At 41.0% G+C, this 13,526-nt stretch overlaps 2 protein-coding genes across 4 annotated transcripts in view; one reads left to right on the top strand and one right to left on the bottom strand.

The window, feature by feature from the left end:
* The window catches only part of IDUA (alpha-L-iduronidase), a 46,007-nt gene that overhangs the window by 9,051 nt on the left and 23,430 nt on the right, over positions 1-13,526 (bottom strand). For both annotated transcript variants that reach the window (XM_069880678.1, XM_069880679.1), the window contains 5 exons: positions 5,608-5,690; positions 4,885-4,992; positions 4,142-4,237; positions 3,375-3,577; positions 2,784-2,963 (listed from right to left, as the gene is read on the bottom strand). In XM_069880678.1, coding sequence (XP_069736779.1) covers positions 2,784-2,963; positions 3,375-3,577; positions 4,142-4,237; positions 4,885-4,992; positions 5,608-5,690 — 670 coding nt within the window. The remainder of the gene's footprint in view (positions 1-2,783; positions 2,964-3,374; positions 3,578-4,141; positions 4,238-4,884; positions 4,993-5,607; positions 5,691-13,526) is intronic.
* SLC26A1 (solute carrier family 26 member 1) overlaps positions 1-13,526 on the top strand; it is a 34,613-nt gene that overhangs the window by 7,086 nt on the left and 14,001 nt on the right. The window contains exon 1 of one of the 2 annotated variants that reach the window (XM_069880674.1): positions 11,617-11,796. The exons of the other annotated variant lie outside the window; for it this stretch is intronic. Within the exon in view, the coding sequence (XP_069736775.1) occupies positions 11,632-11,796 (165 nt within the window). The 5' untranslated portion in view covers positions 11,617-11,631. Of the gene's footprint in view, positions 1-11,616; positions 11,797-13,526 lie in introns of those variants that run through there. 2 annotated transcript variants of the gene reach the window in all.

Raw genomic sequence — 13,526 nt, 5'->3', positions numbered from 1 at the left:
TGATATATTAATCATTGGAAAATTTGAAGTATCCAGATAGTTTTGCCAGCAGAAAGACCCTGAAATAACTATTACTAGTACTCTGCATAAATTATATTTCCTTGGCTACTGCACTAACAATGACACTCCTCTATCTTGAATATTAAATTAGTAATCTGGATTTACCATATGAATTAAATCTAAATGGTTCTCCAATTCTGGAGTTACTTCATACCAATTAGACAAATGTCTGGGAGCTGGTCCTGGATTCTGTTCCTCAGTAAGTCATTTTACCCACTTGGTGCTAACATGGAATTAATTCTCCCTAACTGCTGTGCTGCTTTCCTTCAACATATCAGAGGTCCCCGGCTCTGTGTTTACCAGATTGTGCCTAAGTATCAAAATCAAACAGAATTTCAGAAGGCTAACAACTGAAAAGGTCTCATAATATTATCCCTGAAGGAATAAAGGGCTCCAGCTCCTATCCACCCAAGTGTTAATTTTCCGTTGGATGTCCTTTGTTTTTTCTCTTCATATCACCATATCCATATTATAAACATTATTGGTTGCTCTCACAAACTTCCTGCAATACAGTCAATAGCTTGGAGAAGACTGCCTCTGTGTGCAGCCTATAAGAGCTGTGAGCCTTTGTCTCCACAGGAACAGCTGATGAAACATATCGTTTCCAGGTGACAGACATGCTCCCACGTTTGGTAATTATTACTTTGCATAAGAGCACTTGGACTCTAGATGTTGTATGAGGTAGTGGCTCACACAGCAACAAACCCGCAGTGGGTACTCTTGCTGTGCAGGGATCCTCAGGGGTCTGTACTGAGCACTGCTGTTTAATATTTAATATTAATAATAATGTTTAATGACCTCATTGCTCTCTACAACTACCTGAAAGGAGGTTGTAGAGAGGAGGGTGCTGGCCTCTTCTCCCAAGTGATGGGGGACAGGACAAGAGGGAATGGCCTCAAGCTCTGCCAGGGGAGGTTTAGGCTGGACATTAGGAAAAAATTCTTCACAGAAAGGGTCACTGGGCACTGGAACAGGCTGCCCAGGGAGGTGGTTGATTCACCTTCCCTGGAGGTGTTTAAGGCATGGGTGGACGAGGTGCTAAGAGGCATGGTTTAGTGTTTGATAGGAATGGTTGGACTCGATGATCCGGTGGGTGTCTTCCAACCTGGTTATTCTATGATTCTATGATTCTATAATATTTTCATTGATGAGACAGTGAGATCGAGTGCACCCTCACCAAGTTTGCAGATGACACCAAGCTGAATGGTGCACTTGTCACACCAGAAGGATGGGATGTTATCCAGAGGGAACTGGACAAGCTGGAGAAGTAGGCCTGCGTGAACCTCATGAGGTTCAACAGAGCCAAGTACAAGGTCCTACACCCAGGCCAGTGCAACTTGTGGTTTCAATACAGGCTGGGGGACAACATGATTAAGAGCAGCCCTGCAGAGAAGGACTTGGGGGTGCTGATGGATGAGAAGCTCAACATGAGCTGCCAATGTGTGCTCACAGCCCAGAAGGCCAAACGTAACCTGGGCTGCACCAAAAGAAGCCTGGCCAGCAGGGTGAAGGAGGTGATTCTGCCCCTCTACTCTACTCTTGCGAGACCCCACCTAGAGTCCTCCTGTGCCCAGTTCTCGATTTCTCAACATAAGAAGGATATGGAACTGTTGGAATGCGTCCAGAGGAGGGCTACGAAGATGATCAGAGGGCTGGAGCACCTCCGTTATGAGGACCAGCCAAGAGAGTTGAAGCTGTTCAACCTGGAGAAGAGAAGGCTCCAAGGACACCTTATGGTGACCTTCCAGTACCTGAAGGGGGCCTACAAGAAAGCTGGGGAGGGACTTTTTACAAGGCATGTAGTGACACAATGAGGAGGAATGGCTCTAAATTGGAAAGGCTAAGATTATATCAGACATTAAGAAGAAATTCTTCTAGATGAGCGTGGTGAGGCACTGGAACAAGTCACCCAGTGAAGTTGTGGATGCCCGCTCCCTGGCAGTACTGAGGGCCAGGTTGGATGGGCCTTGAGCAGCCCAGTCTGGTGGGAGGGGTCCCTGCCCATAGAAGTGGGTTGGAACTGGATGATCTTTAAAGTCCCTTCCAACCCAAATCATTGTATGATTCTATGAGTCTATGCAAGGTCAAGAGCTGAGCTTGCTCTAGGGCCAGGACAGAATTCCTGCCGGGGCAGGAAGGCTGAGCATTCTCTTCTCCTTTTGCTTTTCTGATCAACAGCACTGATTACTAGCAGTAATTACTAAGACCACATGTACAGACAGCATCCAAAACTGAAGAATGGGCTTATGCTGACAGCTCAAGGGACTTCTTCATTACATCTTATGTCTCTTGATGAAATAAACTTACATACAAGCTGGGAAATAATATCTCGCATAAGGGAGGTAATAGCTAGCAGTAGTAGATGATAGCAGTAGTGTTACATGGAGAGGGGATGTGTTGGTGTAGTCTTATCACATGGACCTAACTCAGGGACTGTATACAATATCTGACATATTCTCCAATACATGGAAGGCTAGTTCTTAGTCGTTGTTTGTTTGTTTGTTTGTTTTCAAAGGGAAGATGTATAAAAGTAATATAAACTCAATAAAACTACCAAAAACAGGCTATCCAGGGAAACCCCAGCTGTATCAATAGGGAGATCTCCTCTTGTTGGATCTATTATTCTGAGTACCTGGTTAAAAATTTACTGTAAGTCTACTTTTGCAACTGCATTAACGTGTCACGAATCTTCCTGTGGCAAGACACTCAATGAAACAAGTTACCTTTACAACCATAGCTGCATAAGTCACATCAGCTCTCCACAGTTGTGGAACGGACCATCCAACCAGTGGATCTGCTTCATCATTGTATATGGCAACAGAAGTAAAATTTGGAAACAGCTTCTGAATTTGTTCAACTGCTTCTACTTCTTGTTGCAAGATGTAGAGAGAACTCCCACCTCCCTGCAACAACATTTCCACTCTGTTTAGTGAAAGTGAGCAAACAGTAGTAAATACAACATAAAAATATAAACATATCCTGAAAACATATCCCTGGAGTCTTCACGGAGCTCTAGGCCAGATAGTATTAGTATTTTTTTATAATTCAGTACAGCATATTTGCATGAGCTCCTCCTAGAATGTAAAATGGAGAAGAGGTAAAGGAGTTGCTCTCCCCTGGGAATTAGGCAAAGGCAAATTTGCTTTCAGTTTAAATCTCACAACTGAACATCTTCAAAACTTTATTAGAATAGGCAGCAATGCTTCCTGCTACAGGCTGGATATTCATCTGGAAGTCAGCTTCATAAATCAGAATAAAATGAAACTTGGACTGAACCAATTAAAAACCAACCTTAAATGAAATCTTGGACTGACCTTTTTATGGAGAGAGATGTAGTCTAGCCTTACACCAGTCTCCCCTGTGAAGAAGTTGGTTCCGTTGTAGCAATGACACAAAAGACTCCAGCATATGGGTGACTTGGGTAAGGGATGAAAGGAATCCCCAGGCCCTCCAAATTTCAGTAGAGGACTGGCTGCTCTTAATCCTTCTGAGCAAGCATCATAATAGTTGAGAAACCCTGAATTCCAAACAGATGTATGTATCAAAGATGGTAACTCAAAATAGAATCTTGATCTAAAACTACAGGGAGAAGTTATAACTATTATTTTATTTACTGGCACAACCTCACAACCAGGACTACTCTTTCCTATGCAGACAACATGAGAAGACATCAAAACCTCAGCTACATTCACAAGGCTCTTCCAAAGGTCTTGGGAGGACAGGTTCCCAAAGCATGCATCTGCCAATGAACAATTTTCCTCCTATTACACTCTTCACCCTCTTTACCTCCAGTAACTTTACTTTATATTCAAATGATGAACTGCACCTTCTTAGTGTAACTCTTGTTCTGTTTTTCCTGTTCTATTATCCCTGTATTTATACTGATAGCCAAGCAGGGGACATCGTGGAGTCAGTTACACGACCTTAGCAAAACAGACTAGGTATACCTTTCACATTCCTTATCTCTCCTACCTACCTTAATTCTTTGCCAGCATCTCTCTTTTTTGACTCTCATTCTTCCACCCACCCCCCACACCTCTCTCACTTTACTACACTAGTCAGTGCTTCAAAACGTGCTTACCTTTTACTGTCATCGACACATTGTCAAAGTCATGGTGGTCTGGTTCATTCCATGTTTCAAAATTCCATTTTGCAACATGCTCCAACCCATACTTATCTGTAGGAGAGGCCTCATCTATCAGTAAGATGCATATTCAGGCAATCCTACCAAATAGTCACTGATCTATATAGTACTATCAATTAGGGCTGCAGGTGAGGTTCAACATCCAGCGCTACAATGAGGTGTAAATATTATCTATTTTTAATAATGAGGGAAACGTGATTTGGGTAGTTTCTAAATGATCTCTCATTTTTGATCAAATGAAGCAGTATTTGAAAAAGATGAAAGCAGAGAGAAAGGTGATGTGAGTTACAGCCTTGTGTTTGAGGCACAAACCGAGCCTTAATTCAGGATAAGGCTTCTGTCTCATCAGAGATATTTGAAGCTGGCATACGGGAAATATTCAGATTATCATGTCCTAGTGCAAGCTCATGGTTTACAATGACAACAACATAACAAATTTAAAAGTCAGCCCTCAGAGGCAGGCCAAATGTGGTACCCATAACATGCTACTCATTCAGGACGTTGGTCATGGTTCTTCCCAAAAGGGTCTATTATCCCATTGTCTGTTCTGGCATGGGTCTTTTTGCGTTGTGTGCAGAAATCCAGGCTCTTGAAATTGATCACAATACGCTGAAATTTTGGAGGTTCTCAGAAGGGATTACTACAGAATAAAGAACTTTTTTTTTTTTGTGTGAACTTACCTATGTATCTCCTGGCCAGAAATGTAATTAAGTTTCTCCATCTTACTACCTGTTCTTTATCTTCAAAATCCAAAAAATATCCCGATGGATTCCCCATCAATTCAAATCCTGAAAGAGATACAAAAGATTGGTTTTCTTTTTTTGTTTGTGAATGCTATCACTTTTTGATTAACAAAAGGGTGATTTCACTATCTAAAACAAACTTGTTAATGAAGTAACATCATTAAATGGGCTTTCCTGTTTCTACATGTACTGCCAGGAATATTTCAGATTCGAGGTTGCTCACACTTGATACTTGTCAATGACTATAGTAATCAATACTAATAGTTACCACCATAAACTCAGGGCTCAGAGGGAACTTTAAACAGTGGATGTTTGCAAAAGTTCAAAGGAAGCTATACCTTCAGTATCTGCCTCTCTGGCCGTTTTAGGTACATGTTAATGGGTACAATGGTTTCTGCTCTTCAAGAGTACTCATTTCCCAGTTCATACATCTCAAGCTGTTGTTGAAAGCAATGTAAAACCATTTGTGTTGTCTTAATTGCCCTAATACTATTTTACTCACCTTGTTTACATTTACGTGGACATGAGGTAAACCTAAGTAAGAAAAGAATTGATTTTTATCAAAATCAGGTTTGGGAAAGCTCTCTAGGAATTTTCTGATGATTGCACAACATGGAGAAACAGATGTAGGAAATTGTGGACTTAGGGAGCTGCTCTTACCTGGAATTAGCTTATTTTCCCACAGAAGTTCCATAAGGTTATCCAAGGCAGTAAAATTGTAGTAAAGATTCCCATTCATCACTCTGAAAAATACAGGTAATCAAAAGTAGAAATGTAAATATTACAGCAAAGGTGGCACTTAGCTGCAGATGGCTGCCTCCTTTTGGCTCCCAAAATTTACAGATAACTAGGGATCTTGGAATTGTGCACAAAATTCCTTCCTCTAAAGTAATGGCTCTTCACCATAAGCAAGTACTGTTTCTGGTCCCATCTTTGCCCTTTTCCTATTCCAGCAGCAGCAATAGTAGCAATACAATGAACTTGCTTGCTGGATGTTGAGTTTTTAACATGATATTAAGATTTCTAACTCTTTTCCAAATTAAAATTTACCTCGGCTTTTTTTGGCTAACCTGTGTTTTCAGTTTCCGTTTGATTTTCTACTGCCAGTCCAGTTGGTTTCCACCTTGTTTCATATGCAGTCTTTCTTAATATCCTCATAACTTGCAATATATAACTTTCTTAATAATGTTCTTAATAAATCACCTGAGAAATAACTCTGTATTTTTCAAAGAATACTGAATTTATGCACACATCTGTAATTTTTTCTTAATTGTTAGCATTTCCTTACTAATTCTCCTGTATTCCCAGGATATCAGGATGTAATCCCTTTACTCAGCTTTCAATGTATGTGTTCAAAGACTTAGGAGTAGTCCCATGATCCATCCCTTTGTGTTAGTGAATCTTGCAGGACCATAGGTAATAAAATTTGGCCATGAACCTGCATGGGAGCACTAGAGCTCTTTTACCCAGAGAATGAAAACTGGCACTTGCAATTCATCTATGACACATTTGAAGATATGCTTTAAAATCCTGAAAGGCTTTTCTTGCCTGATATCCAGTGAAAACAAACATGTGGGTTAGTTTGTAATTTCCCATAAACTCTGCACATGTGGTCTGATTTAACTGAAATCTGATAGGGTGGAAGAAGTTTTGCCATTATGGAGTACAAAATAGGAATTAAAAATGAACTTTTGATGACAATATTCTGGTAGGGCGACTTACGGACATTTGACACAAGCCATAGCCTTGGCCTGGTGCCTAAATTCTGAACTCAGTATGCGCTGTGTACAAGTCTTTTTAAGTCCATCCCTGGTCATATAGGAGGGCTAATTGGGGTCTTACCAGTGCCTCTCAAAGCTGATTTCTCCAGCTCTGCCAGAGCACTACACCTAATTTCTCTGGCACAGAGCAGCCTGAGCTCTGCCACTGCTGTCTTGCCTACTCTTTCCCAGGCACCTTGCCTCTGCTTGGGCCAAAAGCTGTACAAGTGAAGTGTAGATCCAATGTCCTAGGCATGTCAGCCATATCCACTGCACCGGTTCCACATGTGATGCAACCAAGCGCACAGTCCTAGCCCCAGCATGGTCACACTCTTCTACCAAAAACCTGAAGCTGACTTTTCTCTTTTAAAGTATGTTGTACCACCATGACAGAAATTGCCACGCCTGCAGCAACTGATAAGCTTGCAGCTCCTGCCAAAGTCAAATGGTGCAGCTGTGAAAGAAGCAAATAGCAAAAAGATATTTATTTACTTTAGTATCCATAAGAGCATTTTAGAAGTTACAGTTGAACTAAAGAATGGCCATTTGGAACTTTGGGGGGGAGTGGCTAAGACATAAGTTAAAAAAAAATCTCATAGTCCTATTCCAAAGTTCAAAGACAAATATTTTGTTGCAAAAGGTAGCTTTGCTTCCTCAGATCCATTAACTGTTTCCAGTTGTACCCTGTGTTCTATTAAAATATTTGCTTACATGAACACTTACAGTCAGTGAGCATAAGAATGATTAACTCTACTGACTTGTAAAAACTTAATAACACCATTTAGATAACAGCAAAGGAACTAGTGTCTTCCTGACTCCAGTCAAATGTCTACAGTGTAAAAACATGTGGGTAAATAAGGCCTTCTATCTGACGCATGTACACTTAAGATATCAGTACATTTACACTTTTTTCCCCTGTATCAATTAAGTAAAACATTTCAAACAGAATGCCATTCCTACCCATGACTGAAGTGACAACAGAACATGAAATCCTGTGTCATGTTTGTAGACACAAAGGCACTTATGTACTTGGCTGACTTGTCACTTAATGAGAATCATTTTTGCTTACATCAGACTAGGCAGCATGCTCCTATTAATAAAATGATTACTTGACTGATAGGACTGCCACTTCCTCAGATCTTGATCTTCTCCTTACTCATGTTATTTTTCTGATGTGAAATTGATGCTTTTATTTAATAACCTATACAGGATCACTAGAACTTGAATTGCATGATTACATGCTATGCGGTGTCTGGAAGCCGTGTTGACTGTCAAGCATGAGGCACAGCAGGAAACTCACAAGATGGTATTATTCACAAACATCCTGTATGGGAAAGATTGGCTCAACCGTCAGGCTGTTACCAGAAGTACTATAAATATAATTTTATGACACTGACGACCAAATCAAAACTGTCACAGGCATGTGACAAGGTAAATCCCCGATCCAGGATAAACTCACTTGACACTGACAACGTTGTCAAAACAGCTTTGTATATCTGACTTAGGACCTTCTGTGGCAGCATCACGAACCCATAGCAGTGGCAAGCCCACAGACTTTTACAATGTTCTACCATTTTTTTTAGCCTGTTCCTGTTCTCATCTCTCTGCCATTAAGTCATGGTTTCCAGACACCACTGTCCTTATTTATGAACACACAGAAGGCTATATCCTTGTCATTTCATTTCAGTGCTGAATTTTTCGCTTTCGTTGTTAGCTGTTGGACGTTTCTGACATGAAGCAGCAATTATTGTCCTGTCTGTGCCTTGTTTTCAAATGTTCCTCAACTGGGCTTTTTCTGGGACACCTGTCAGAAGACGCAGCTACACTAAAGCACAATTACTGGCATCTCGGTACCAATGTCCTTATAAGCCACAGGTCTGAAGCTGCTATACTCCAGAGACTGAGAGCTTGCTGGTGAGGTGTTTGCAGTCTTTGTCATGGTCTCAGTTCCAGACCGATTTGTACGTGCTGCCTCTTCAAAGCAACAACTGTGTTGTAAACATGAAAAGCAGTGATGAGTATGGAGGGGATTTTGCTGGCTGTCCCAAAATCTTGTTGCTTTCTTCCTTGGGAAGGCTTGCTTTGTGGGCCATCTGTTTTTCAGTCAAAGGTTACAGGCCCATGTTAATAGCTTTCCACCGCCTCTCTTTACTGGAGTAAGGTTTTTCCACTATAGAGGGAAATCCTTTTCAGGTGCATAGGCAGCTGTTGCATAACTTGCCAAAGTGTTGTAAAATAATCATGTTGTGCTTCTTATCCATGCCACTTTCAGCCTACTCCCATTCATGAAATTAATCTCTTGGGAGGGCAGCGGTAAGCTAGCTTTTGCTGTCAACACCCTGAATCACAGCCAGATCTGATCCAGTTAGCACAACTGTGGATACTGCTACTCAGTCTTACAGCTACAGCTTCTCTCCTGTGCCCAGCATCTACTTCTTTTCTTTTCTGTCCAGGGATATAGTTTGGTCCACAGACATTGGACCAAATATCTTATCTACAGACATTAAGAAAAACATAGGCATGGAGTGTTCCATTCCGGATATATGTGCTGTCAAGTATTGAAACTCTGATAACACGTCAAGCTGACTTTATCTCACTTCATTGTACTACACTAAACAAAATTTCCCAGTACAGGAAGCCTTGTGACTGACACCTGTCAGCTCACAGTCAGTTTAGGAATTCAGAGGTAACATGTAGGGTTACCATCAATAGATTTATCCTATCAAAGAGAGCTTCGTCTAGCCTAGGATCTATATGATTGGGGAATATCTATATATTGGATTAGTGCCTTTCTCATCCTGACAGACTGATTTGGCTGGTACCCTCTACCTTTTTACTTCTGGTAGACACAGTTAACAAGCACATCAGAAGTTAACATAACCTCACTTGCTTTCACCAGTGTCTGAGAACAGTCTTTTTTTTAGTAGATTGGCCATTGTGGCTGGCTAATACCAATCCCAAGGCAGCAGAGCTTGCTTACATCCTCACTGGAAGCATCTGCTGGGAAAGACTGCCCACCTAGTGTAAATGCAGCCAAGAAATAGGGACAGAGAACTGGCACAAGATATTGCCAACGGAGAGGTGCAATGGACACTTTAACAGTAAATAATTTTTTTCAGCAGGGTATTGGTCCATCTCAGACTTGAAAGGTACATGAGGGAGCCACCTGAAAAAGACCGATTCATGGGAGTTTTCTGTGTTACAGTCTTGGAGAGAAGTGAAAGAGCAGTCTAAGACACTATCCTCATATGGTGTCACGCTGAGATAATATATTATATGCCACTATTCATGTGACAGAGATGCTTAACTGTGTGTCAAGCTATCTGTGTCCAGCCTAGTAAGCTGGTTACTGCAAATTCCACTTTACACGTGGACCAATGGTAACACAGTCACTTCTGTTCTGATGAGTGTAAATATGCATAATAATTAAATTCTCCCTCTCAAAAGTACATAAAGAGTAAACAGTTGTTGCAGTAGGTGACTACTATCAGGAGCATCCTTAGAAACAGCGTCCCAAGGAACTGCTTTCTAAAGTATGTGATGTCATTTTAGGGATCATTACAATTACAAAATAGACACAAGAGCCCATCTAACCTGGAGAGGGACTCAATGTTCAAAGCCAAGATGTTTAATGGAAAGAGGTAGGAACAAACACCAACAAACTATGCCAGTTCAAACTGTAACTGCTAGCAGGCCCTCCACAAGCATCTTCAGAAGTAACATATCTTCAGCTAGGAGAGTAGGCTGCTGAAGTGACAATGAAGCATGTAAGCTGTGAGCACAGCACCTTCAAGATTTCCTGGTAAGGAAAAGCCAGCAAGTTTATCTTTCCCAAAAGGACAACTGTTGCCCCCCGAGTCCCTTTTAAAACACAAAATGGTCCTGTCTTTTCTATACACCTCAGAGTATATAGCCCTCCTTAGCATTCACCGTTCCAGTGCACGCCTTCTCAGTTGTTATTGCTCCAGGTTTCCTCAATATCAACCCAAATAACCCCACTAGATTTGTACTTCAGGTTTAAGCACAAGATCATTAATGAATAACTACAAAATCAGCAGGCTCCTGTGTTATTAATAAACAACACTTCAATAAAAAACACTTCCCCCTTCTCAATTTAGTGGAAGCTGACAATGCAGTACTCATTCATACCACGGCTGCTTCCACCAAGTTCTTGCTCCACTCGCTCTTGCTTTCTATGATCAGTATAGGTATCATACATGTTCTCCCTTCCATGAAATCCCCATATCCAAAAATAATCACGATCACTTGACCTTTTGCAGGTCCGTGAACACTGATTCTTTCTTCCTGACACTCCCCAGGCAAAACACAGCCTGTGTTTTTCACACATGCTTTGCAGACCAAAAACCTCATTCAGAGGCTTTTTTCAAAGTTGCAAGGCAAAAAACTACTGCACCCACATAAAGAACTGGCATATTTTACCACTTCTGGGTTTATTTATTAGCATTAACATTACTCTGCACTTGCTTCTCAGCTACATCATTTGTGTTACTAGGGACTGAAAATCTGCTTGCTTAACAGTTATGGCACAGCTTCTGCAGAGAGGCACAGTGCCGAAGTCTTTAGTACATCCTGGGTCTATGCTACGCATAATTCACTCACCCTATAGCATTAAAGAGTCAGCCCAGCAATAATGGGAGGATGCATTACAAAACTACACAGCCAGGCAGCATCCAGCCCTTGCTGATGTCACAGCTTGTCACAGTTAATCCATCCACACAACCAACCAGCATGATACATGCGTAAAAAGAAGGACGGCTATGAATCCTTGTCGTTTAGGAACAAGCTCGCTTCAAAAATGCAAAATACAAGATCCGTTATTTACTGGAAATCACTGCCTCTTCTACAAGCTAGCCAGGAGGCTGTGCATTCAACTGAATCTTTTTATTTTTTTAAATACCTAACAATGAATGCTTTCAAGCAGATGCTAATCACGACCTATGATTTTCCATTTCTTACTCAGCCTGCTTTTGTGAGCACAGTCTCAGTCCTTCTTTCAGCAATGTGCATGCTGTGTGTGGGGAGAAGAGAGAGAGAGGCAGACAAAGCATCAGCAGCTTCCTGTGCCGAGGTGAGTTAGCTTGCTAGGAAAATATTATTAGATTGTTGTGTCTCTTCCCACCTTTCTTCTCCCCTTTCAAAACAAATTCAAGATGTAAAAGGTGAAACAGGCTATGAAAGCATAGCAATTCAGACAAAGGCATAAGGTATTTTAGTATCTGGTCCCTCCAGACATGCAAACATATCCCATCAGATCATCTAGGTATGGATAATTTAGACTGTTGTGAGATCCTGTTGTGATACCTATGTTGAGATCTGTTATGTCTACATTCATTTAGGAAGGGAAGCAAGGAAATAATGGTAAGGTGAACCCAGTAGCAGGGTATACTTTTTGATTGATTTTTCACTGCAAATGTAAAGGCTCAGTCAGTGACCAATACGTAGGCTCAGTAATCACGTGTGGGCTGGGCTAATAGAGGATACCTTTCTTTCTGATTGAGTTTGATGTATGGAGGTGATTTCCTCCTGCATTAACAAGGAGGAGCCACTTACATGGCTACAAGTAAAATGTTCATTGTGGTTTTATGCTGTCCTTGATGACAGAATACCAAATAGTGTCATCTACATGCAAAAGTTTTGGAAAGAGGGCATATGGAGACTAAAACCACAAAGACAACTAATGGGTGATATTCACATGCACAAGTAAGAGGAATGAGGGCCAAGTGCTAAAATTAGCTTGTTTGAAGCACCTAACTCCTTTTGGCATCGTCTGGGAAAGCTGTCACTGAACTTTTCTTTCCAAGCAGCAGCACAACTGTTCTCTGTATGCATCCAGAATTCTAATTCAAGCATCCAGCCTAATACTACACCCTCAGTAATGGGTGCCCAATGGTACATATTTGACTTACTGGTTTCATGTCATGGTACTGTTACTGTCACACCTTCATTCTCACCTTTATTTTCTGTTTATGGTCCTTCTATTCCTTTGCCTGTCTGCTGTATGTGGAAATACAGTCCAACAGTATGTGAGTTCAAACACAGCATGGGACATAGCTTATTTATTGTTGTGTAATATCACAACAAGGAGTTCGAATGATGGCCCTCCCTGTTGCCAAATATGCAACCAGGATCAAGTTCAACAACATTCTACTTAGTATTCTCTGTATATCTTGCAAGCACTCAGGTTGCTCATAGACAGTGCAGCTCTTTAAATGGCATCCCAGTGTTTGCTCTTGTCTCTTCAATGTAAAATACAGCAAAACCTCTAACAATTAAGGAGCAATTGCGCTACATACAGTTTTCAATGAGATGCAAACTTACATGTCTCTGCAAAAACGTGGTACTGTCAGCCCTTCCACTCCATGGTCTTCATCTTCATGCATAACCTTTTTAAATTCTTTCTTCTCCTACGCTAAACAACTTCCACTAATATGAAATGATGCCTTTATACTTTTTTTTCAGTATAAAGGTGCATTATATTCTGTGCTAATGAAATATGAAAGCTTACTTGACAATGCTGTAAGAAATCCTCAACTTTCTTTGCACACAGAAACGGGTTTTGGATATCCAGTCAAGATTACATATGAATGCAAGGAATTAGTTGAAGAAGCTTCAGTATTCCTGAGAGGCTATCCTTGCTCAGCAAAATTTGCCTCCAAGACTTACAAATATCAGTAGTAACGTTCATCCTAAACCAAGCAATAAGCAGGCTTTGATTCCACAGTTCTAGCTGTTTAGGGATGAAACAACTGTCAGTTTCACTCATGGGGCAGATAAGCTCAGACTTTTTACACTCATGCA

This window comes from Phaenicophaeus curvirostris, chromosome Z (assembly GCF_032191515.1).
Source record: "Phaenicophaeus curvirostris isolate KB17595 chromosome Z, BPBGC_Pcur_1.0, whole genome shotgun sequence".
Classification (NCBI taxonomy): domain Eukaryota; kingdom Metazoa; phylum Chordata; class Aves; order Cuculiformes; family Cuculidae; genus Phaenicophaeus; species Phaenicophaeus curvirostris.
The sequence above is the reverse complement of the archived record's forward strand: the minus strand, read 5'-3'. Positions and strand labels throughout refer to the sequence as shown.